Below are 25,013 nucleotides of genomic sequence, written 5' to 3'. Positions count from 1 at the left end.
TTTAGCGAATGTAATGATCCAGACTGACGCCGTTGCTCGGGGGAACGTAACCGTTACGTCATCACGTTCCTACATTCAACTCTTTCCGGTTCCCGGCAGCCATCTTGTTTCCCTTTGCAAGCTAGCTAAATAAAATAAATAATACGCTGAGCCGGACTTCACTTCGAACCCGTAAAACAAAGTGAGTAAGAAATTAAAATTCGTTTCTGTGTAGAACGTTTACAAGAAAGCAGTCCGTGTTGGGTGGAAGTAGGAGCAATTTCTTCGCTTCTTTTCATTTGCTGTTCTTAACCAATAGACGATTGTTTTGGAAGATGAACATAGGCGCCATTTCCCTCCCCGCTCTCTGAGGCGCTTATTGGTGGCCCGCTGAAAGGACCACGGGCAGTCAGGAAACTGATGTTTGGTGTACACCATGTTGGCTCTTGACTAAGTAATTGTCAGACGGACTGGCCATTTCTACCAGACCCCGAATGGCGTCAGTTGCAGAACTAACTTAGCCCTAAAAACCTTGATTGGTGGAATCTAGTCCGAGGTTTGATTGGTCTGAAGGACAGATCCAAACGTTGTCTTTATTGGTTAGACTGCTTCTTCCTAGCTTTGGAAAGCGTTGCAAACTTTCACTTGATGTCATGACTCGTTGTTTAGTGGAGATTATAATTACACACTGCGGATGTTCACCTGTGCTGCAACAGTCCCCAGTGTGCACCTCCAACAAGCTAATATTATTAACAAGTCAGGGCCAACAGTGACTAACGATATCATAACGTTAGCTACTAGTGCTAAAATGTGTGTGTTGGAGGTTGATGTCATAACGTTAAGTGTTTAGCAGAAATGTCACAGTTTAGCACTACAGTGTATTCTAATGTTTTAGTTTATTTACACGACCTTATAATGGATGTATTATAAGGTCTCACTGATAATTAAATACTGACTTCCGTCTGCTACCCTGGGATGTGGCTTTGGTTTCTCTCCTGCTAGCCGCTTTGTTCGTCTAACTGGTTTATAATGTATGCTGTAGCGACCTAGTTAAAGTGCAACATCGTGTTTAAGGCTAACGCGTTAAAGAGAAAGTTGCCGTACTCCTACTGTAGATGCATTGTGCTATCTATATGTAAATATGAATTTATTTTATTTTTATTTTTTTTAATTTATCTTTCCTTACTCAGGTCAGTGTAAGCAACACACCGGGTATTTAAATAATGAAAGAGAGAGCTTTAAATTACGCCACAATATCTTAACAGAACACATTCACCCAACGTATAGATGTACTTGTGTTTAGTTAATGTTAAGTATTAATATGCTTTCATCTAAAACAATAACATTTCTCTGCTATATATCCCAGTGAATTTATGAATTTCAAAGGTGCTTCAGCATTTTCTATCCAGTGTTAGCAGTTGAGACAAATAGCATCTTCTGTTTACATTATTGCAACCTTAGCTTACTTTATTAATATAAAATGGATCACTTCACATACTTCACTGAATGAGTGTCGGTCATGCCTTTGAGAATGTAATCTGAATAACCTGTGTGCAAGTCAGTCAACTAACCATTTATTTATGCAGGTGTGCATGTGTTTGTGGGTAAATTCATGGCTCGGCCTGACTGCCCTGAGGGTGCTGTGTGTTTATCAAACCCGCAGTCTGGCTGGTGTATGTTTATCTCTAAACAGGGCCAGTGAGAGCAAACATGTCCCTGCTAGGCCCTGCAGGCAGCACAGGTCATGGGAAGGTCTCGTTTGTACAGTGACCTTGCCAGGTGTCATTGCTGAGGCATTTTGTCAGAATACATCTACAGAGAGAACTGCCCAAGAGATTAATCTTTGTACAACTCCACTCTAATCATTAACTAGATGGCTGTAGTACCTGCTCTAGTCCCCATGCTCCTCAAAAATAGAAAAGGGAACATTTAGCGTTGTTTCTCTTGAGTCTCTATCTTGTTCTCTCGCCCTCTCTCCACTTGTTCTACCCCTCCCATCCTGTAACAACTCTCCTCTCTGTCCTTCTCCATCCTTCCGGTTCCCCTCCCCCTCTAGATTTTTTATTGATGGGGCAGGTTTGCTCTCTTTCTCTCTCTCAAGCTTTTTGTGTTCCTTAATACAGTCAGGATTTGCAGTAATATGCAGCATAAAGCTTCAAGTCTTCCTTTGCACAAGTTACCAGTTAAAGGCTACTCTGGCCAAAACTCATTACCATCACACCTTCAATTTCTGTCACCTCTCGACACTTTATTGTCTAAACTTTTACGTTTCTTCATGAGTTTGCATATTAGATGTGGAATTACTGATGCAGTCAATAGTGCAACACACTGAGTTGTGCGCAAGCAGCAGTGTCATGCTTTGGTGCTCTAAAGTAAAGGTTACTGTGTATAAAGTATGCACATTAAACCAGTGGTGGTGAGTTAACAAGAAGGGCATTGTATGACATTGCTGACGTGCTTTTTTTTGATGACGTTTTTATTGTGGAAGTTGCTGTGAGCGTAGTTTTTTGGGGTCAAGACAACACTGTCTTTGTTTACAGACTTTGACCCATATCTCTTAAGTCTTGTTTATCCACAAATAGCACGAGAATCAAATGTACTCTTTTTCCTGTTTCTGTGGCTGTTCACCAGCCAGCTGATTCTTCTTCATGTTGTACAAAGGCTCTACAATGATCCGTTTTGCGGTATTTTTTAGTGTAAATTTGATTGACACCGATATAAGGGTTTCATTGGAATAATGTTGTGGTTGCAGTAAGTTGCAATACTAATAGTTCCCATGAGTCATGATCATCTGTTGAATAAAGTCTTAACTCAACTAATTCATATTCTAAGCAAATAATCAGTCTCCATGCAAGGAGAAGCATAATATTAACGGTACAATGAATCTCATTATAACAAGTAGGCTGGTTAGAGGCTAGAGGTTTGCGGTGTGTGACTGTGAGCAAGGATGAATGAGAAAGCAAGGACAAAATGTGTGTTTGTGTGTGTGGATGTGCATGTGTACCTGTGCACACGTATGAGACAGTGAGTCTGCCTAGTATGCTTTTGTACTTTAAATCATGTGGATGCAACATGCAGCATCCGTTCTGCCACTTGTTTTAGCCAGTGAGGGCCAGCGTGGCTGCCTGCATCACTGTGTTGTCAGCCTGTAGCAGCAGAGAGGAGGCGGGGCGGAGGGAGACATTTAGTTTGACATTGTAAATAAGCAGAGAGCAGTTGTCAGAGAACAGTCCGTGAAACCTTTCTCATCCGTCCAGCAGCAGGAGAGGCAGAGACCACCCGAGGACAAACAATGCCGAGGCAAGCAACCACTAGCACACCCTCACACAATCCCAGAAGAGCCTTCCACAACTTTATTTGGTCTTTTTTACCTATTCTCCTCCCTACTCTCTCTTCCTCTTTTCTTTTCCCTGACCCCTATCCTGCAGCTCAAGGTAACTTAGAGCCGGAAGTTGGTTGTCGGTAAAAAGAGGTTGGGCAGAGAAAAGGGGAGGAACAGGGGATGTGTCAGAGCGGATTGGTGTCTGCAGCGTCCAATGGCATAGGAGGACCTTGTCTTCGCATTGGTTGCAAGCATCGGAGTGAGGCGGGAGCCGGGTGTGAGGCGGGGTTTGAGTATCATGTAGCATGCTAGATTGATTACTCTTGAATGTTAAAGGGGAAGGAGGCTAGAGATTTTTGTCTGAGTCTGGATTGCCGCTGTACTGTTTGCCTGCTGTTGCCTGCTGCTGTGCTGGCTTTCTATTCCCTCTCGCCCTCTTCTCTGTGCTGGGCCCGGGGTCAGCTCAAAGACAAACGCACAGGTCACTGGCTAGAGAGAGGGAGAGGGGTGAGAGAGTAAAAGAGACAGAGAAAGAGAGAAGGTCAGTGAGTTAAAGGGACTTGTTCAGAAGAGAAACAGGAGAGACGGGGCTGTATGTTTAGGCTGGAGGAGGACTTTGGGGTGGCTGCTGAAGGAGACGGGGCAATGTGTAAAGGGAGAGTGGAAGAGAGAAGGGGGGAGGGGTAGAAGAAGGGGGCTTGCTCTTCTGTGTGTCCAGGCTGAGAGCCTTTTTAAAGCCGTCCAGTGGAGCCAGAGTGCCTTTTGTCTATTAATACGATCAGAGGACTGGAGGAAGTGAAAAGCTTGAGAGTTTTTCTGTCAACCTCTGTGCCTCTTCTTCCTGCTGCCGCTGCTGTTCTAAAGGAGCCTTGAACAGGGCTATCGTTTCCCTCTATTCTCCTCTGCTCCAGCAGGGCACACCGTTGACCATGAAGAGCACAGGGGTAAGTTTGACCACTGAAAACACACGTAGAGAGAAGAACTGGCAAGTTGGTTAGGCTGTGAGTTTCTAAATAAATTGTTCATCTCTGTTCACTTTCTGATGTCTCTGTCTCCATCATGCTCTGCAGTGATGAGACAGCGTCTGTCCTTTACAGCCGTCCTCAATCCCCCTCCCCTTCCTGTCCTGTTCTGTGTGTGTGTGTGTGTGTGTGTGTGTGTGTGTGTGTGTTCCATCCATGTCCTTCAGTTGTCACCTCAACACAGCATTGATGCTTTTTACAGAATGGACTGTGCTAAAAAAAATACTATGACAAACTATGACAACCATGTCGCATATTTGTATTTTTTTAATTCTCAAAGTAACAATGTAGAGTAAAGTGTCTGCTTTTGGCTGTCACTTGTTGTGTTTTGACTTTGGACCACCATCACTTACCCAGTGCCCTTCTATCGGCTGCATGTAAGTGCATGGCTGCCTCACTCTGTGCTCAGATGTTCTTCACTGTTTCGGTGTCCTGGGGGCCTGTGGCCGCACTGCCTCACACTGCCCGTCCAGGCCATGTTTTTTCCCCCTGATGTCCTTGTTTACACGCTAGTATCCAGACAGTGACGCAGAGCCGAGAGGCAAAGATGGCATCCATGTTGAAAAGAGATTTGTTGTATATGGAGGGCTCTGATAGGAGATCTATAAGTGTTGTTGTCGCTGTTAGTATTATGGGTCCCCAGGGGTGGAGGTGCAGCTGGTTGCAGTGACCTCAGGACCCTCCAAGCCCCCGCCTCGACAGTACCAGACGCCCAGATGGGACAGACTGTCAGCCTGTCAGCTTCAGGGACAGAGGAGGCTAACCGTTTGATCTGATCTTTTATGATGGAATCTTTGGAGGGCGCTTCTACTCTCACTTGCCTCTGACTGTCTTTCTTTCCCCTCCCTTGCTCCCTAATTGAAAGTTTCCATTGGTGCCTTTAACAAAACAGAAAGAGTGCGAGAGAGGGAGACTAAAAATAACTCTTAAGTTGAAGCCCTTGCTGCCAAATCCCAGGGTTGGCTGCTGTCTGCATGAGATTTGAATATCATTTGTGCCCCGTACTGTACCATAGGCACACTGGGGGAAGGAAAAAGTAAACGAAATACGCAAACCACTTAGACATAGCGAGGCCTTTCAGCTTATCACTAAGGTGACCACTACCACCATGCAGTCACTCTTTTGCCCTTGCCCTCTTGTGTTTTTACATGTGTACACTGTCACTAAAGACAGTGTGGACAGCTAGGGGGAGTCAGCTGTGTTCCAGTGTGTAATATGCAGGTAGCTTTAGCCCTGCCTACTTTGACGCCAGAGACTGGGCCTAGACATTGGATGAAGGTCACAGGAATGTGAGATTGGCTCCTGCAGTCTCTCTGTCAGCAGTGAGAAGGAAACATGTAACGGGAGATGAGAGGAAGCGAAACCCAAAGGGAGATACAGAACATAGCTAATTTGTACAGGAGGTGATGTTTTTATTAAGCTTCTTAGAAAGTACACAGCCCAAACCACTGGGGTCACTTAAGTGCTGCAGTGAAAGTTAAAAAAACTGTAATTTTCTACCCCCCACCCCCTCTCTCTCTCTCTCTCTCTCTCTCTCTCTCTCTCTCTCTCTCTCTCTCTCTCTCTCTTTTCTGTTGAATGACCTTGGAAGATCAGTGACTAGCACTTCCTGGAGTTTGCTTAAAGCAGAACCAAGGGCAAAGTTTGCAGGGTTGGTCGGTCGGCTGGTTCGGTCCAGCCATACCAAAGGGATGTTGCGCTGCAGGTCACACCGAGCATGTCCGTAATAAACCTGTCTGTTCTTTTTTTTTTATCACAAAACAATTGCACCAACATCTGTGAAAATGTTGTCCATGCGTGTCCCAGTAGTTAATCTGTAATTCCTGGCTGGGAACTTCTTGTTTTTTTGTTTTGCCTGAGTAGATCATTTACCCTGCATGCTTTAACCATGCCAGTTTATTTCTGTGTGGTACTTATGATTGGGTTCATTAAGGTGAATGCTGTAATTTGATTTATGTCCGTCTTTTAAAATGAATGTTTGTCTGGATGACATTTGTTACCTAGGCTGTATTTACTCCATCTATTCAGGTATAGTAAATCAGAATAAAACGGACATACTGAGTGTTACAACATTAGGTAACGATTCTCAGTGGTCCAATGCATTTGTTTGTCTGCTTAGGAGACTTTAACCTTTAGTGACCTTCCTGCATAACTGCCCATTCTGCATCGTTGACAGTTTCACACAGCAGAATGTAGAAAATTGACCTCTTGCTAGACTTGTCAGTGAAGCAACATCATCCCGTAGTTGGTAATATTATACAAAAAAACTTGTCTTCAAGTCTTTTAGTTGATTTCATCATTTATAGTGAGTGAAACATTGTGGTAACCAGTACATGGGATTACATGTTTGCACTTTGTACAGCCTGATGTTTGAACTGTTAGCAAGCATAAAGAGTAACAATGTGTAAGGTCGCTTTATGGTCATAGTATGGGGGAAAGAAATAATCTTTCTCTTTTAGCCCTTCCTCTTTTGTTGTCACCTTTCTCTATCATTTGTCAACACAATTTATCCTAATTTGTCTACATCTATGTTATATGCTAACAGTCATATTGAATTGAAAGGGAATTATAAAAAATCAGTTTAGTTTTAAAACTATCTGGGATTACTTGAACTATATTCTCATAAAAAAAAATTCAGAGCTTTTCACACTGTTAGATTAATAAATTAAGATTATATATTATTAGATTACAACACTTGCCCCTTTATTTGTGTGTGGGTCATGCCTCTCATTGTACATCTGCTTCAATGTGAAGCATCAGCTCTGCTTCAGGGAAAGATCTGGGATGAGGTGAGTTCTTCTTCAGCACAATGACGTGTTACTGAAACACCTCGGGGAAAAATTCACTCTTCTGCCTCAAATTGGCCTTCAATTTGTCCTAAACTGCCTTGCCTCATTACCGTTCAACTACACTCAACAAAATTAAGCTCAATTTACACCAACCGTCAGGTCATTTAGGGGTCAATTAACTGCAGAATTTCACCTTAACCAAAGGCCAATTCCCTCAATTGTACTGTCTCTTTTACAACAATGCCAATGTTGGAGTTTGACGCTGAAAACCTTGCCCATTCCTTGTTCTTTTACTAATCTTAGAGAGCAAATGGATAGGCATAAGGCTTAGTGATACTATCTTGTTGTTTTTTCATGTTTTTCTGCCTCCACTGCTATCAGGTTTATTTGGACAGGAATTGAAGTCTTGTGTAAAGTGGTGTGATGTCAGAGTTAGAGCGAGTTGCTGATGCTGCTGTGAGTGGCCACTTGATGTGACGTGCCAGTTAGCAAGAGAGGGAGAGAGGGATGAGAGCTGGAGAGATGCGGGGTGGCAGAACAACATTAGCGCTGATTCAGCTGCTGCAAGCGGAGCAGCATTGGCTTTCTCAGAGAAGTTGGAAAAAGGGGATCAGGTGAAAGTAAGTAAGACGGAACAAGAGAGATGGGAAGAGCTGGAGAAGAGACAGGAAGAGAGATGTAGAGCCGACGAAGGAAGATGAGCAAGTTGCTGTTTTGGACAATGTCGGCAAAGCATAGACATCACATTTGTCCTCAAAGACACACACACACACACACACACACACACACACACACACACACACACACACACACACACACACACACACACACACACACACACACACACACACACACACACACACACACACACACACACACACACACACACACACACACACACACACACACACACACACACACAGCAGTGTTGGTAGGAAACCCAACACCGGCATCTCTCTGTCTCAATGACCTGATGAAGGACAACAGCCGCAGGCGAGAGGAGAGGAGAGATGAACAGCGCAAAAAACACAATGTACCCTAATATAGCATACAGTAGCAGCTTAGAACAACACAGCTAGACTAGACCCAGACCATAGAAGGTGTTGCAGAAGTCAACAGAATCCATTATATTCTGCACTTGTGTGTCATACATCAGCAGGTTCACACACAAACATTCCATTGACGCAAAGCCTTGGGAAATATGGTAATATCGGTGTATTGTAGGTAGAGCACACTAGCTAGCTGGAGGAGCAACATTTAAGGCATGTTGATACTTAACCCTTCACTTCTTACTCACATACTGCATGTTCTATTTCTTTTTTCCCTTCTCACGCTTAAGCCTGCCTCTCGTCACACTTGCTTTCTCATTTCTGCTCACATATTGACTTCCCCTCTGCCCCTCCTCCCTCCTGCTGCTGTGGTTAATGCATGGCTGTGTATTTAGATTGAGGGTCACAGGGTCAGAGAGAGGGGGTTGGGGTGTAGCCTATGTGATTTAGTAACAGCTCTCTCTCTCTGTGTTTTCAAAGCAATTGCAGGAGTTTAAGAGAAGTGTGTTATGTGCTGGGTGGCCTGTGTGTTTTACTTTTTTATCAGTTGAATCATTTGCTATTTTAACTTCTATCCTGCTCTGTTTCCTCTGGGCTACAGCGTTGTTACCCTGTCAATTAGCCTGATGGTTGTCTGTAATGCTGTTAAGTGAATGGCCTAATTATTTGTTTCTTATCAGGCTACCAGTTGGAGAGTACACACAAAGATCCAAAAAGTTGTCTTGTTTAAACCTATTATAAGATCAAGTGCTGATATGTGTGGTAAAATGCTGCTTAGCTGGAAAAACAAATGGCTGAGGCCATGATAGAACTGGCATAGGCATCAAGCAGAGGATAAAAACTACACTTCCCATCAGTCATTTGTGCCCCGTGGAATGCTGGGATTGTTTCAGTAACTGCAGGATTTCAATCAACCTTGAAATGCAACTGGACACTGGAGCGTCAGACAGAGAAGGGGAGACAAGGTCAATCACTAGCATGGCATGCCATAGCTACATGCTGCCCGATTGATTTATATAAAACCAGCCCCCCCCAACCGCTGCCATTCTGTCTCATTGATTTAGGCTACTCTCTGTCGAAAACAGAATGAGTGATCAGGATTCAGCAGTGCTTCTTCTATATTATTCAGTAACTCTGTAACTGCCAGAGAAGCAGTCTTTCCTGTCAAAAATCAATCAGGTATTCTGGATTAGTGATTTATCGGTTCTAAAATATTTACAACTGCACTTAAACGGTATGAATAAAGGAGCTGACTTGGACCCAGGGTCAAAACAATCCCCTACAACACTGCTGTAACAGGGGAGACACTAGATGGAGTGCTTGAAAGGCTGTCTTTTGTTTTGCATTGGTCTGTCAGCTGGATCAGAGTTGGAGCCATTCATGGTTGTTGGCCCACAGTGAGAAAAGAAAGAGACGATAAAGAGGAGACCCCCTTCTCCAAACACTTTTTTTCTTTGTTTTGTCATGTCTCTCTCTTTCTCTCTTCATCTCCCTCTTTCTGTTACGTTTGACCCACATAGCTAGTTTGCACAGCAGTCTGACTGTGGTCTCTAACATCCCCCTGTTGAAGCCTTTGGCACTTTGTCTTAGTGCTGGCTTAATGCTGAACTGGACAAGGCACAACTACCCCTCCCTCAGCAACACACACAAGTACACCCCGTCTCTCTTGAGTAGCTCATCTCTAGTTCTGGCCCCCCTGTGTTCCATTTTCTTCTCCCTTCTGGCAAATCTTTTCACTGAGGTAGGGAGAAAAGGGAGAGATTGAAAGAGTGTGATCCAGACACTCCAAGCTCTGCATGCTCAGACAGGCAGGCCAATATTCCTCCAGCAGATTCCTGGCATGCCATAGTAACCTGCTGGCTCCTCTTTCAAACCGTCAGACCCCTTGTAGAAGCACTGGCTTTTATGTCTCAATGCTTGTGTGCGAACAGTTTATTTCACTTTACAGCCTTGGTTAGTTTGCGAGCATGTGTCTTTTCACAATGTGTGCCCATCAAAAAAACTGGAATTAAGTTGTTTTCAGGGGATTGTTTCTCTGTCCCACATGGTTGACTTGCACATGACATGCTTATGTTTGCAGAGGAGCTGCATCTTTGTGCCCATGGTAAGCCATTCCTAATCAGGGAGTGTGCAGCAAGTCTGGTGGTGGGTTCTTCTTGGGCAGGTCAACATCCCACAAGGACAATAATAGAAGCCTGTTGGGGCTCTACTTTAGATTTCACTGTATTATAATTATAGGCCATACTAGGATATGTGGTTCTGACACACGGGAAGAGCTCTGGGCAGCGCAGCCTTGGCTTGGACTGACTTGACTAATGACCTGTCTTGAGTGTCTGAATCATCATCATGTCTTTGTTTTTGTGTTTGCTAATAATTAACCTTTTGCATCCACCTCTCTCCTCCCCTGTCATTCCTTGATGCAGCAGAGTAGAGGATGTCCGCAGATGCGTTCGGAGCCGGTGGCAGCGATGCCCAGCAAACCCTGCAGTCCTTTTGGCCTCGTGTCATGGAGGAGATCAGGAACCTGACTGTGGTACGCTGTCCACTGAAACAGACAGACAAACATCCAACAACAGACAAATTAAAACTAAGATTCAATGGGTTTATGTAGGTCTGCACGATTAATCTAATCGCAATTGCGATGTTACTCTGTGCGATTACATAACTACGAAAATTGTGCGTTTTGAGTAAACAAAAAGGTCTGCTGTGTGTGTGACACTCTAGTCCCTGTGTGCACTGCAGTCTCCACGTTGTAACACCCTTCATTTAAGCAACAGTATTAACAACAGATGTTTTTATTCTTAAAGGGAGCAAGAAAAACACACACATCCAGCATACAAGTAGTACAGAGGATATACAATAATTGAGAACATTTTGCACCCTCCTCGGTGGCGACCCCCAACCCCAAGATAGAAGCTTGATCTTTATATTGTTCACTGTTAACTAATTTTACATCGTCTCCTTGATTTCATGTTGTTCATGGAGAAGGAAAACCCGGAAATGAGTCTGGGGAGATGCGACGCTACCAAGCCACGCACAAACGGACCAATCACAGTTGCGGTCTGCGTCACACTAACCATTAACCATGTTCGAGATTAGCATCGCCACGCCTGTAAAGTGGACTGGAGCAGGCAGCAGCAGCTGGGGGCAGTGACAAAAAGCTGCGGTCAAGTCAGACAGTTTCCAGCTGTTTCCAGCAGCCTTCAGTCTGAACAGAAAGTCATAGAAACACTCGTATCCTGTTAGGTCCAATTTATTAAAATGTTATCAGACCCATATATCAGCTTGTACGCAGTCTCCTGTTGTTTTTATTATGACAGAGTAGCTGTTAAAATGCTCTACATGCAATCTGTTGCTAATGTTAATATACAACAGACTGTAAATGATCTGTAATCTGAACGTATTTAGCCTCTAACTACTAAAATTCACCATCAGCCACACAAGTGTTCTGTTAAGAGAATAAGCCTTCAAATCAGACAAATATTTAAAAAAAAGAAACATTTATATGAAACGTAATAATGTTGAGTCGATTCTGAACCAATCAGCTTTTAGATTAGCTGAGAGCCATGCTTTTCCGATCATGTCCTGGGTCTTGTAGTGGGTGGAGAGCAACTGTGGCACTTGGCTCTAAAAACTGCGGCCACAAATCTAACCAGCATGCATTGGGCGGCGATCGCCAGTGATCGATATTGCGTAGGCCTGGCTTATCTCGAACAAGCCTAACTTTTATTTTCATCTCCCCCCTGCGGCACCCACCGCAGGAGCCGAAACGCACTACACCAATTCAAAAGAAATGGAAAGACCTGCGCAGGCTGTTTGAATGCAGAAGTCCGACACCACTCACCGGCGGTCGCTCTCCTCGCTTGCTTCACCAATAACACACTGATGTCATTCACACAACACACCTGCCATTCTCGCTCTCACTAATGCCTGATTGATGCTTCTGTGTTGAATCTACGTTGAATCTGCCCTCTGAATTACTCTACCCCATGGTTGTATTGAGTCAGTCAGTCAGTCAGTCAGTCAGTTTAGGCAGTAGCACGTGTGTCGTGTATGATCATGTGAGGATCAGAAGTGTAGAGGGGTTCAGAGCATGTAGAGTTTAAGAAGAGGCTGTATTATTATTTGTTGCTCTAGCTGTCTTTATGGTGTCTTGTTGACTTCTGTCTGTAAAGTTTAACCTGTACCAATGTCTCGCCAAATGACTATAGTTGAAAATTAGCCAGCTGGCTAACACTTATTACACACATTTTAAATGTCATTGTTTATAAGGTCATACAAAATGTATTATTTGAATTACAATTTGTATTTTTGTTATTTGTTGTTCCATTTATGTCATTTTTTACTGTTCAGCAAAGCAAGAACAAAAATGTTTTTTTATTTTTTTTTATTTCATTTTGTAAAATATTTAGTTATTGCACATTTTTTGTTTATGTATTTCTTCTTATGCTCGTTTAACTTAACTCGTTTTCAAGTTAAGAAATACACATTTCAAAATGTTAGCATTTGGTGCATTTTCCTTGATAATCAAGCAATTACACTCATGATACCATTATATCGCAATCACAGTATTGTAAATCGCAATGTGACTTTTTCTCCAAATGGTGCAGCCCTCGTTTTATGTGGTTTCAAACATAAACACATGCAAAATATGAAAGCACAACTTTCTTGTGCCCTTTTCTGTATCTCTAATGTCCCTGACACACCAACCCGATAATCGGCCGTCGGACAGTCTGGCGAGGTCAGTGACTCGAGTTTGTTCGGTGTGTTCCATGCCGTTGTCCGTCGGAGGAGCTGTCGGCCTTCATTTTGGCCGACCTGACTTGCTGGGTCGGGGGGCGGGCAGTCGGACTCACTCCACCTATCTGATTGGTGGAGTGCTAACCCGGAAATAACGAGCGGGATGAGTGACGGACGCCTCTCAAAATCAGACGAAAATCTTTTAAACTGACCTTTGTCGATCTGAAATGAAGACAGATTCAGCAACTATGTGACCTATTTCTCGCTAAAAATGTTTTCAGAAACACATTTACTATTGCGCTATTACTATCGGATGGAGAAGCCAGACCCACGTGACGCGTCATTTCCGGTTTTCATTTTTTGTATTACGTCTTACGCACGTGCAGAACGTACGCTCAAGACGGTGCCGCTTTGGTGTGTTCCGAGACACTTTTTGGACCTCGGGGAGCCGACTGATATGTCCGACTGCCTTTTCTGCTGACGGTCAGCCGTCGGGTTGGTGTGTCAGGGGCTTAACTGACCACACATCCATTTTTTCTAGAAGGATTTCCGTGTGCAGGAGTTGCCTCTGGCTCGAATCAAAAAAATCATGAAGCTGGATGAGGATGTCAAGGTAAGAGGACAGTCTAAATAATTGACCATTTTGAGAAAAATAATTGTTATGGGGTAAAAGTACGTAAAATGAGCCACAGAGCTCTAGTGTTATTCCTTACATAAAACTGAGAAATTAAATCCACTACAAGTCAGAACAAAACCGTAAGAGCATATATCACGTTTGTGAATTCTTAGTAGTTTCTTTCATCATGATCATTTCATGTTATGGTTAAAATTGGTAATGCCTTCTATTCATATTTAGCATTCTGGTACGTTTTAATAATTGAGATAGGATTAGGGAAAAAAATAAGCGATGTATAGCTTGAACCAGTTTTAAAAAATACATTTCTGAATTTACTTCCATTTTTAGACAAAAGTTTGATTATTTTAATGCCTTAGCCTGGCGGATAATATTCTCTAATTTGGTGCCTGTATTTATCAAGTTGTTGGTTTGTGGCCTGCTGTGCTCAGACAGCTCAGTGCCTGTGAATGGCCTGTTGGACTTATTTTATAATGGAAAAATATGATGAGTGCATTCAGCAGTGTCTGTTGATAAGAAGTCCATTATTTATATCAAATGGGTTTACATCAAAACGTATTAATAGTGTGCATACAGCATCATTAGGTGAAATTACTGATTGTGTGTCAAGTAGCTGGTAATACCACTTTGTGAAGCACTGACTTTGTATCCATAAAAAGAAGCTATATGTAGTATAGGTGTTTCGCTTGAATGTGTTGTGTCAAGAGCACTATCCCTTTAGTTAAGCTGCAGCTTAAAGTGGTAAAGAGATCAGGACTAACGTATCTGAAGACAGGACCGTTCTGTGAGTCGTGACACAGCAGCTTTCACTGCATGTGTACATGTGAATGGTGTGGCATTATTCCAGTCCATCTAGTACATTTAAGCTTCACGTTTATGTTCATATACGTAACCAATTACCGTATGGCTTGGTCTGAGATTTCAATCGATGAAGAAGTGGAGTGTGAAGCTAAGCAATTTGCCACCAGAGGCGTGCAGACCAGTGATTTTACAACTGAAGAGACATTGTTAGGGACAAACACAGGTAAACAAAGGTAACTCACAGCTGTGATGAATAGTATAGAAATGTTCAAGCTTTTTGGTGAATAATGACTCCTTCTCCTGCTAAGCATAATAGTTCTGTTTGAGTAGTGTCTTGAGCTGACACATTAGCACATACAATATGATGTGATCTTCTTAAACAAATGAATGCAGTTATTGCTTATTTTGCAGCACCTGTGACCGTGATGCAGCCATTTGCCTCTCAGGTCCTGAGTGATTCATGTTAAAGCTGAAATGTGATTGATGTTAAATAGTCTGTGGTTGTATTTAAGCATACGTAACTCCCATATCCTCTGTACAGATGATCAGTGCAGAGGCTCCAGTCCTGTTTGCCAAGGCAGCTCAGATCTTCATCACAGAGCTCACCCTCAGAGCGTGGATCCACACAGAGGACAACAAGAGACGTACGCTACAGGTCAGATACACTCATAGAGGCGTATGAACTCTGTTCTTGTCACTCTTTTATGTCCTCCCCGTATGACACGTTTTACCTTGATCAGATCATGCTCCAGTTAAGGAAGCCAACTGAATTGTCAATTGTTGACATCTTGTTAGGATTATCACATCTATAGTAATAATTACATTACCTCTTTCGTCCTTCCGTACATTTCTTCCACCTTTTTTTTTTATTTCCAACTCCTCTTCCACACCCTTGCATAATTTGGGGTGTCTTTTTGGTTTATTGCTTTCTATTCACTGAGTGCCTGTGTCTGTGTGCATATACAAGCCGAGACCCCATACCAGCATCCCCTTGAGGACTATCCCTCTGTTTAGTTATTTCTCCCTCCATTGACTTTGAAAGCAAAGCCAGGCGGGTGCCGTTGACCCACTTTTCCCTCCGGTGCCATTTTGCCTGCTCTGCTGTCCCAAAGTTGAATAAGATGGACTCTGGAATGATGTGAGGGGAAGCTGAGAATGTGAGAGTGCTGATGGGAACAGTTGGGAAAATCAGACAAGAGTCTCACCTGGATGTCAAGAGGGGGAAACTGTGGAGCACAACATGAAAGCCCTTAAGTCCACTTTATCCCTTCACATTCCTCTGAGAGATTAGCAGCCCATGGATATGCCAGTGCAGGTAGAAAAAGAGACTGGAAAAAAGACAGTGTAATCGCTCTCATCGTAGTTAGTCTTAAATTGAAGAAGTGTGTTTACTTTCCTGTTGTCTTGACTTATCTTTGTCTCAGAGTCCTTTTAGCATTAACTCCCAGGTGTAAGACCTCTGCATGCTTTAAATAGAAATTTCATTTACTGCGCAGGTTTAGATGTTAATTACATTTAACACCACAGATGATGCATTAGGTACGTGTGACGATTGAACCCCATGTGATTTTCTTGTCAGGAAGAACGGCATAGTCTGTTTTCACATGTTCATACATACACACACAGAGCTCGAGTCCTATTGTGAAGAGGGCATGCCAACTGAGGTCACCATAGCAACGCACGCCAATAGAACAGATGTGTAGATGTGACCTGGTGTTACTAGATATTAATCAAGCTACTATAAATAGCCTCTAGTGCAGATATGGCCACAATGGGGGGTCCTGACAGCCAATATCCTGTGGAAAATTCCACAGAGAGGGCACACTGCTGTGGATATAGGAAGGGAGTATAGCAGCAGAGCCTGTGCTCATGAGGGCAGGAAAGCGTCATTCCTGTTCATTTGGACCCATCACACATCACCCAGGTGTATGATTGTGATACTAGGTTGATTGTTTTTTTATTACCTTTACTGACTGTTGGTTAAAAGAAAAGTTATTGAACAACAAATCCTTACACTTGAGAAGCTGGAACAAGCAAATGTTTGGCATTTTTTGTGTGTAAGTGATTCAAATAATCAATTAATTATTAAAATAATTAGTAGTCGATTCAGCTCTAAACTTATCCTCAGTTATCAAAGCTAATACCTGGTACAGTTTGTTTCAGGTTCACAGTAGCCTCTTTGTGTGACTATTTTAGGAGAGTTGACCTTAGGCCTTGAGCCATGTTTAAACATAGGTCGCTGTATATATTGAATCAGCAGAATTAAATTCTGACCTAATCTCTTGACCCTCTGTGTATGTTATGTTTACAGAGGAACGACATTGCCATGGCCATAACAAAGTTTGACCAGTTTGACTTCCTGATTGACATTGTGCCTCGAGATGACCTGAAGCCACCTAAAAGACAGGTAGGAAATCACACGCTGCACAGTGACGGGGCAAACAGCAGATGTCTCGAAAGGTGTTCGTGGAGGAGTTTTTGGAAAATACAAAGGAAAAAGAGGATCTTCATCCCAGGGGTCCGTTTCAGAAAACAGGTTTAGTGAAAACTCTAAGTTTGTTAACCCTGAGATGAGGGAAACTCTGGGTTTTCTGTTTCAGAAAGGGAGGTTAATCAAACCTGAGAGAGAGGGGTAACTCCAGCCCGTTTCAGAAAGAGAGGTAACTTCACCTCAGAGTCAGTTACTATGTTAACTGAGCCTGTGAACCTAAGCTGGTCGGGAGCAGGTTTTCTTCAATAAACCTCTAGTTTCTCTCAGTCTCCTCCCTCTGACACAGTGCTCTTTCATTCATTCATTCATTCATTCAGTCTGTGTCAGGTGCATTTTAGCGCAGTTTGTTATCTGCATGAATTAAAAAAAACAGGCTTGGTTTATTAATAACCATGTTAGGCAGACTATAAAACGTTTCCTTTCTCAAAACATGGGAAAAATTGGCTTTTTTTTAACGAAATACATGTTCAAACTCGCTGTATGTGCGCATGAGTATTTCCGTCAACCAGTTTGTTTGTGGTTGTTACCATGGTGAATCGTAATATCATGGCTCCATTCATGCTGCCCTTTTATAGTGGCGGTGCACGTGCTTAACTCTGACTGAACCTACTCTGAGTTGATAAAACCAACTTAAATCAGCTGTTCTGGAACAAAAAAACTCAGAGTTTCCCATCTCAGGGTAAATCAACTCAGAGTTCAGGGTTAGACTCAGAGTTTGTTAAACCTCCTTCCTAATACGGGCCCCAGGTGCTTTTCCATTGTTGGCAACCTCGAAGTGCTGTAAACATCCTTGACTGGAAGCTGGAGTTTGTATAGCGAGGGCTTTCAGTCGGATGTTTGCAGCATCTTATTGCCTCTGACAGCCAACAGTAACCCAGCAATGACACTAGTTTGTACAGTTAGTAACAGAAAAGTACAATTATAGCGACTATTCGGAGAGGTCTTCTAACAGGGACCAATTCAATAAGGATATAATCGAGTGCCTTGTCTTACAGAAAATTGCATATTGCATTAACTTTTTGCTCAAACAAGAGCTTGATATACTAGATACAAATGTAGGATACCAGATGGAGGAGTAAGATATTTAAATTGGTCGTCAAGTAGACTGTCTCCAGGCATGTAAACATCCTACACTCTCAGCTGTGTTGTCATGGAGCTGGGAGAAGGTTGTTTACGCTTCTGGTGACGGAGAAACCTCATCAACATGAAGCCCTGTTCATTAGTCAGTTATTAAGCAGAATGACACAGGTCAGTGTTTACTGATAATTTAATTTGTGATTCAAGCCCCCATGCCAGCAAGCATCTGACCTGCTGATCTGAGGAAACTGAATGCCAACTAACTCTGATACTGCATTTATTGGTCAGAGAGAGCGTTTACATACATACATCAATAATTGTCTAATTATTAATTTTTAGTATACCTATATTGCAGTAGACTCACAAATGTTTGATACTGTTTTTTTGTGTAAATCGTTCTGGCTGATGCCAGGCCTGCACCTGCATTGACCAGTATGGTGCTCACAATGGATCTTATGCCCAGATTACATTACTCCTCCACAGCCACAGCCACATCCTATCAGTTATTTATCAGACCTGCCCTCTTCTACCGTTACACCTGCAAAAATAATTCATGGAGATGTAATGGACTGATGGGCCTTCGTGCGTGTGTGTGTGTGTGTGTGTGTGTGTGTGTGTGTGTGTGTGTCTGTCTGTCTGTCTGTCTGTCTGTCTGTCTGTCTGTCTGTCTGTCTGTCTGTCTGTCTGTCTGTCTGTCTGTCTGTCTGTCTGTCTGTCTGTCTGTCTGTCTGTCTGTCTGTCTGTCTGTCTGTCTGTCTGTCTGTCTGTCTCATCTTCAGGAGGAGATGCGTCAGTCAGTAGCTCCAGCAGAGCCGGTGCAGTACTACTTTACTTTGGCCCAGCAGCCCGGAGCTGTACAGGTGCAGGGCACGCAACAGGGCCAGCAGCCCGGCGCACAAACGACCATCCAGCCTGGACAGATCATCATCGCTCAGTCACAGCAAGGACAGGTATTATTAACACCTTGTTTGAAGATCTCATAATAGGGTAACAGCTGGATATAAGAATTCTAGGCAATAATAAGGTTAATGTGGAGAAGCACACCGACTACAGCTTTAACTGCCCAAACAGAAACACAAATTACCAGTTAATGAAGCCTGCGCTGAACTTCAAGAAAAGGATATTGTGTTTGAGTGCATGTGTGTTTCTGTGTCTCTGTGTGACACCTGAAGATTACATCTCCCAAGTAGTTTAAGTAGCACATATTAAACTCCACCCCCGTCCCAGGAATTACGCTTCAAAAGGTTTGTTACTCGGGTCATCATACCTAGCTTTATTGATATTAGTCTTAGCTCAAATTCAATAGCTGACCACTCTCCCACCAGCAGGAATAACTGCACCTCAGAACACACCCAGGGCACATAACTATACACACATGCACACCCTCCCTCTAAAACCCTTTCCCTGAGGAAACATTTGATCTGAACAGGATATTACCTTATTTGTTATTTAGTTATATGAATTTCAATGAAAATGAAATAAAACGTTTTATAAACACAAAAAAAACTTTCTGTAACTCACTGAAATTTCTGCTATCAGTCCTTGTCTATTATTGCAATATCATAGCCTCTAATATTTACACATCACACATAGTGTCTGAATCATGGTTGAGTTTCTGAAATTGTATAGGAAGCAGTGTACATGTTGCCTTATAAGTGAAATACACTTAACTTAACTTAAAAAAATAGAAAATAACTTAACTAAAAAAAATCATTATCAAAGGCTCGTTGAACACTTCATGTACGCTTTTTCAATGTTTCTTATCCTCACTGTTTCAGTTGCAGAGAATTGAGCGGAAAGAAACAAAAACTGGGAATCCGTAGCTGTTTTTTTTTATTGGATTGAAGTCCCTAGCCCACACATACAAAAACACACTCTGTTTCTCTCTCACACACACACACACACACACACACACACACACACACACACACACACACACACAGACACACGCACAGAGTATTGGGGAGAGTGAGTTTCCCCTCTGGATCACAATGTTTTTACCAGGCAGTAAGATAACAAACATGCAATTTTCGGACATCTTTCAATTGTCTCTCTTTCTAATTATCTCATTCCTACTTTTTTTTGCTGCTGAGCGCTCTCTCTCTCTCTCTGCAGCTTGGTATCTGCATGTTATGTAGCCATGCTATTGGGCTGCAGTGGTGCTTCATGCTGCTTCAGCAGACTGCCTTTAGCTGAGCTGTCCTACTCGTTTAGACCTGGCCTGATTCACTAGCACTGCTACTGCTGCAGTCCCTGCTGAGAGCAGGGAGGTCACAGTTTGACACTCACCTTACGTAGACGCCATTGTAGGCGATTTACAAGGCAGCACAGGGAATAAGTGCAAGTCTTACATTGGACTTCCCAAAAAAGCTATTTGGTTTGTTGAGGTGCTTAGATAAACACATTGAATCTTTGAAGCTTCATCTCAATCTCAAGTCAATGCAACCTATCTATTTAATTTATTTCCCCCAGTTTGCATTGCATGTAAAATGTAACCCTCTTGATGGTATTTAAGTCATATCACAAGTGTTTTCTGGTGTAAAACCGAGCTGGTTAGCTTGCCACTAATTATCAGGCACATGCCATGTTTTTTTACAACAGTTTTGGTCTATGGTGTAAAGTGTTGGCAGGAAATACCCTTTATTTATGTGTCTGTGTGCAGAGCTTTCAGTGTCACTAGTTGTCACTTTACCAAGTCTATTTTCTTAGATCACCAACTATCACAAGTGCTTATGAAACCACAGTTGACATTACTTGAGCTGCTGTAAATGTCACCGTGATGTACATGCATTTAAAAAAAAAAATGTTATGCACATTTCTGACATTTCATCTCAGCTTCTTTTATTAATCATATAATTAATTGTCATTTGCTGCTCATATGCCACCGTTTGCTGCTCTAACATTTAAGCTTTCTACACACTCCACACATGCTTACACTCACGTGTTAAGTTGTTGCAATCGCTGCTTTCTCACTGTGTCTTTCTCTCATTTCCTCATTCTATTCTATTGGGCTATCAGATGCTGCAAGGTGCCACCATGCAGCAGTTACAGCAAGTGCAGGTGCAGTCACAGGGCACACCCATCACGGTAAACACACATGCACGTTTGCATTTATATGTTCATTAACCAGGCACACAAACAGAGGCCATTACTTGGTGCCACAGCCCTGTAGGTGACTGCTACCTATGAGCTTTGCCTGCTCAGGTGACTGAGGCCTGTAGGGGTGACTGCAGCATGAGATCAGGTGGCCTCTCCTAGATAGTGTGACAGACAGAAGACAAAGAGAGGTCACGAAACCTGCATTGTCACCTCATGTTCCCACATTTTTTGTGCCTGCCTAATGATCTTGAACAGACTTTTAAAATCTAAGAATACTCAAGTTTTATGGTGATGGTTAAAATCTTATTCCAGGGAAGTTAGTGATTTCCTGGTTTTTCGCTTTGTGTCTGTCAATCATAAACTACATGTCTTTACCAGTTGTTGTTGTTGTTGTTGTTCAACAACTAAATAATACGTTACTTCTGTTTTTCTCTTTCTTCCTTTCTCTCCATTAGAGCGCGCCTGTGGCCATGCAGGTGAGTGAGGGCCAACAGGTACAGATTGTCCAAGCTGCCCAGGGTCAAGCTCAGGCAGGTCAAGCCCAAGGCCAGACCATGCAGGTCATGCAGCAGATCATCACCAACACAGGAGAGATCCAGCAAATCCCAGTAAGAAATAATATCAAGCTGAAAAAAAAGTTATGGGAATTGGGAGAGATTAGTGCCAGAGCAAAGAAGCTCAAACAGTGGATGAAACCGCTAAAGTAGTCTGTGTTTGCTGCATGTTTGACGTGGCGTTTGACATTGTGTTACTGCACAAACACAATGTTTTAGTGAATGATCCACCCTTCACTGTTTTGATGGGGATCATCAATCATACGTTTTACAAAGTTAACAATTCACAAGAGGAAAGTGAATGATTCTCGTTGCTGTTGTCCAAAGTGGGAAAATGGCTGTGACCTCTGTGTTTGAATGACCTTTTGCTCCAAACCAAAATCTGTCTCCCCCCTGTGTTGGTTGAGTGTAGGTGCAACTAAACACAGGCCAGCTACAATACATCCGTCTAGCCCAGCCTGTGTCTGGAGCGCAAGTGGTCCAAGGACAGATTCAGACTCTCGCCAACACCCAGCAGGTAATCACAATAGCAACAGAAATCTCATTCATAAATCAAATGATCTTATATCCAAGCCTTAGCATTCTTTATTTGTTTCTTTAATCTAACTTGTTTTGTTTTCAGATCACACAGGCAGAGGTACAGCAAGGACAGCAGCAATTCAACCAGTTTACTGATGGACAGGTAAAAAATGTCATTAATATATCCAATGACAGTTGTATATGTCTTTTATTTTGACTCATTTGCTCTTTTTATTGGCTTGTTAGCATTTTAACTAGTGCACACAGCCAGCTGTGAACCAGCTGACGTGCCCCTTGGAAAAAAAAAAAAAAGCCTCAATGAGAATAAGGTTTTTTTCAAGACTGTGCCAGCCAAGAAAGGTAGCAAATAACATCAGTTGCCTCTCTCTGTTTTACAGCAGTTGTATCAGATTCAGCAGGTGACGATGCCAGCAGGACAGGAGCTCACCCAACCGATGTTCATACAATCCACCAACCAGACGGTTGACGCACAAGTCACGCAGGTCAGCACCGACTGAGCCCAACCAGGAAGCTTTTCCCCACACACACACAACATGCATACCAGTCCATGTGATGCCGACAGATGCCACCAACTTCGACAAAGGACGCTGCACTGCTCCTATAGACGAGGGACCCAAAATCTTGTAACACTCTTTATTTGTAATAAACTTAGTACACTGGACAACAAAACAAAGGGACACTGATTGACTTTCAAAAGTACATGTTAAGTTGCATCCATGCTTACACACTGTTGACCTCTTGTACTTCTGTCACTCACATCTGTAGCAGAAACATGCATCCACTGCCACAGTCCCTGACACCAGTCTCTCCACAGACCAACTCAACTATTCTTCCTCTCGTCTCTCATCTCCTGCCCAAACCTCAAGGATTTAAAAAAAAAAAAAAAAAAGTGTATGCTTTATTCTTGGCACTTTCCTTTCTGCTCTTTATTTGGAAATGAATTGGAAAAGTGTCCGTCTTTGTCTACATGACCTGCTCCTGGCATATTTGTGGCTGCAGGTAGCCATGGGATTCTTCACCTTTTGCTTTCCTTCTGGGAAAACATGAAGCATACTCTCTTTATTGTTTCCCATGTAGTTGATTGATAAAATGAAGCCATATACCTCAGATATCACCTTTTTATAGCAAGTCAATCTAAGGGATCTCGAGAAGAAGCTATAATGTTCAATGATAATTTTATGTAGTTTCTCTTTTGTGTTGTTTATCACATTGACGATGAAGCATGACTTTGTGTTTTAAGGGCTTCACACTATAGGTTAACCTTGTATGTTAGGTTGTGTGTGTGTGTGTGTGTGTGTGTGTGTGTGGGGTGTATTTCAAGCCCCCACACCACAGTCATCTTTACTCTTTGATGTTGTTCCTTTCATTCACTCTTTCTTCACCCCTCTGTCTTTAGAGCAGGGAATGTCTTCTCTGCCTCTATGCAGTTTCACACAACCCTCTCTACCCAGGGGGTTTTGGAGTCTTGTGCCCTGGTTGAAGTCTCATGTACAAACACGTGACTCCGCCTGAACAAAAAACCCACCCTTTTAATAAAACTCCCTTTTCCCAATACAAGTTTTTCTTTTGGTTTTGGGATTACGTTTGGCCTCATATCTTCCCCATCTTTTTTGTACAGTAATGATTATTATCAATGTTATTATTGTTATTTTTGCATGTAGTTTAAACTGCCAGCATGACATGCAATAGATAGGTACAATTTTATTTTTGACATTACTTTTTGTAAACAATTTTGTTTGTGAGAAAAAAAATAAAAACCATAACTAAGTTTGTGTCAGTGAGTACTAATCTTTGTTTTCGTTGTTTTATTTTAGGTGAATTAAGCACCTTACTTGTGTGTGGACTGTAGACAGGGAGACAGGAGAGAAATGCAACAGCACAACCAGAGATAAGACTTGAACCAACCCAGTCAGCATCCAACTGTATTTCCAGGTAGACACAACCCACCACCAGAGACCAGAATATCAAAGTCAACTTTATTGTCAATTCTGCCTCATGTTCAGGGCATATAGAGCAGTGGTTATTAACCTGGGGGGGACCCCCAAGGGGGTTGCGAGAAAATTTCTGGGGGTCGCCAGGTGGTTGGGGAGAAAGAAATGAAATAACATATTCTAGACTGGGGAATGTTTTTTTTTTTTTATATTACTGTGTGAGTTTGGTACATTTCATGTGTTATACTCAGAGCTTCACTTGTAAATCAGGAGGTCCTGGAACACAGAAAGAGGTCTAAGGGCGGGTCAGGGGGAGAGACAAAGTCACAAATGCATCACAAGTCCACAGAGCCTGAAGCACATTGGACAAGGCTAGGTACTAGGTACTAAAACTGTGTCGTTAAACCAAAGCATTATTTGTTTACATGTATTAATCAGAGCATTCACAAAAATCACTCAAAATCAGCAGGGGGAGGGGTGTAGAAACAGCAGTTTACACCGGTTTGCAGCGCTCCTTCTCTCATCGAGGGTGGTGGTGGTGGTGGGGGGTCGCGAACACCAACCTCACTATTCTGGGGGGTCGCGACTCGAAAAGATTGAGAACCAGTGATGTAGAGGATCAAAATGCTGTTTCTCTCAGACCATAGTGTTGGTATATACTGAATAACAAGGATTACAAACAACAAAGGTTTAAAAATACTAGGATAAAACTATAAATACTAAAAATGTAAATATTTACCAGTTAAGCTGGGGGTCAGGGTTTGTGGGGAGTCCGGTACCATAACAAGGTATAGAACACGAACAAAAAAAACTAATAAGTATAGTGGAAATGGAACAAATTCTGCACAAATATTGCACTTTTGCTTTTATAGGAACTTTGATTAAGAAGCAATATCATAAGAGAAAATGTATTGTAATGTATTTTAAATGTACAAGGCTCATTTTAATTATGGACACAAAATATTGGTGGTTTTAACTTGTGTGT

General features: G+C 42.5%; 1 protein-coding gene across 11 annotated transcripts; it reads left to right on the top strand.

Moving 5' to 3' along the window:
• Positions 1 to 59: 59 nt before the first annotated feature.
• On the top strand, positions 60 to 23,865 carry nfyc (nuclear transcription factor Y, gamma). Of its 11 annotated transcripts, none has more exons than XM_031323378.2 (11): positions 60 to 181; positions 10,585 to 10,694; positions 13,446 to 13,514; positions 14,878 to 14,991; positions 16,648 to 16,743; positions 18,684 to 18,854; positions 20,923 to 20,991; positions 21,459 to 21,611; positions 21,970 to 22,074; positions 22,180 to 22,239; positions 22,475 to 23,865. In XM_031323378.2, the coding sequence occupies exons 2-11, from the start codon at positions 10,596 to 10,598 to the stop codon at positions 22,592 to 22,594; spliced, it is 1,056 nt and encodes a 351-aa protein (XP_031179238.1). In that variant the 5' UTR covers positions 60 to 181; positions 10,585 to 10,595; the 3' UTR covers positions 22,595 to 23,865. The 11 variants fall into 11 exon arrangements, with proteins under 11 accessions (XP_031179238.1, XP_031179237.1, XP_031179241.1 ...); XM_031323377.2 differs by having other exon boundaries at positions 13,443 to 13,514; XM_035993472.1 differs by having other exon boundaries at positions 97 to 181; positions 10,588 to 10,694.
• The last annotated feature ends 1,148 nt before the right edge of the window (positions 23,866 to 25,013 follow it).

Source organism: Sander lucioperca, chromosome 16 (assembly GCF_008315115.2).
Source record: "Sander lucioperca isolate FBNREF2018 chromosome 16, SLUC_FBN_1.2, whole genome shotgun sequence".
NCBI lineage: Eukaryota > Metazoa > Chordata > Actinopteri > Perciformes > Percidae > Sander > Sander lucioperca.
The sequence above is the reverse complement of the archived record's forward strand: the minus strand, read 5'-3'. Positions and strand labels throughout refer to the sequence as shown.

What these genes read in the sequence shown, in the direction of transcription:
- nfyc (XM_031323374.2), top strand. An exon ending in TGAAGCCACCTAAAAGACAG is followed by an intron (nt 16,744 to 18,683) that starts GTAGGAAATCAC and finishes TCTCATCTTCAG; the next exon opens with GAGGAGATGCGTCAGTCAGT. An exon ending in CTCAGTCACAGCAAGGACAG is followed by an intron (nt 18,855 to 20,922) that starts GTATTATTAACA and finishes TTGGGCTATCAG; the next exon opens with ATGCTGCAAGGTGCCACCAT.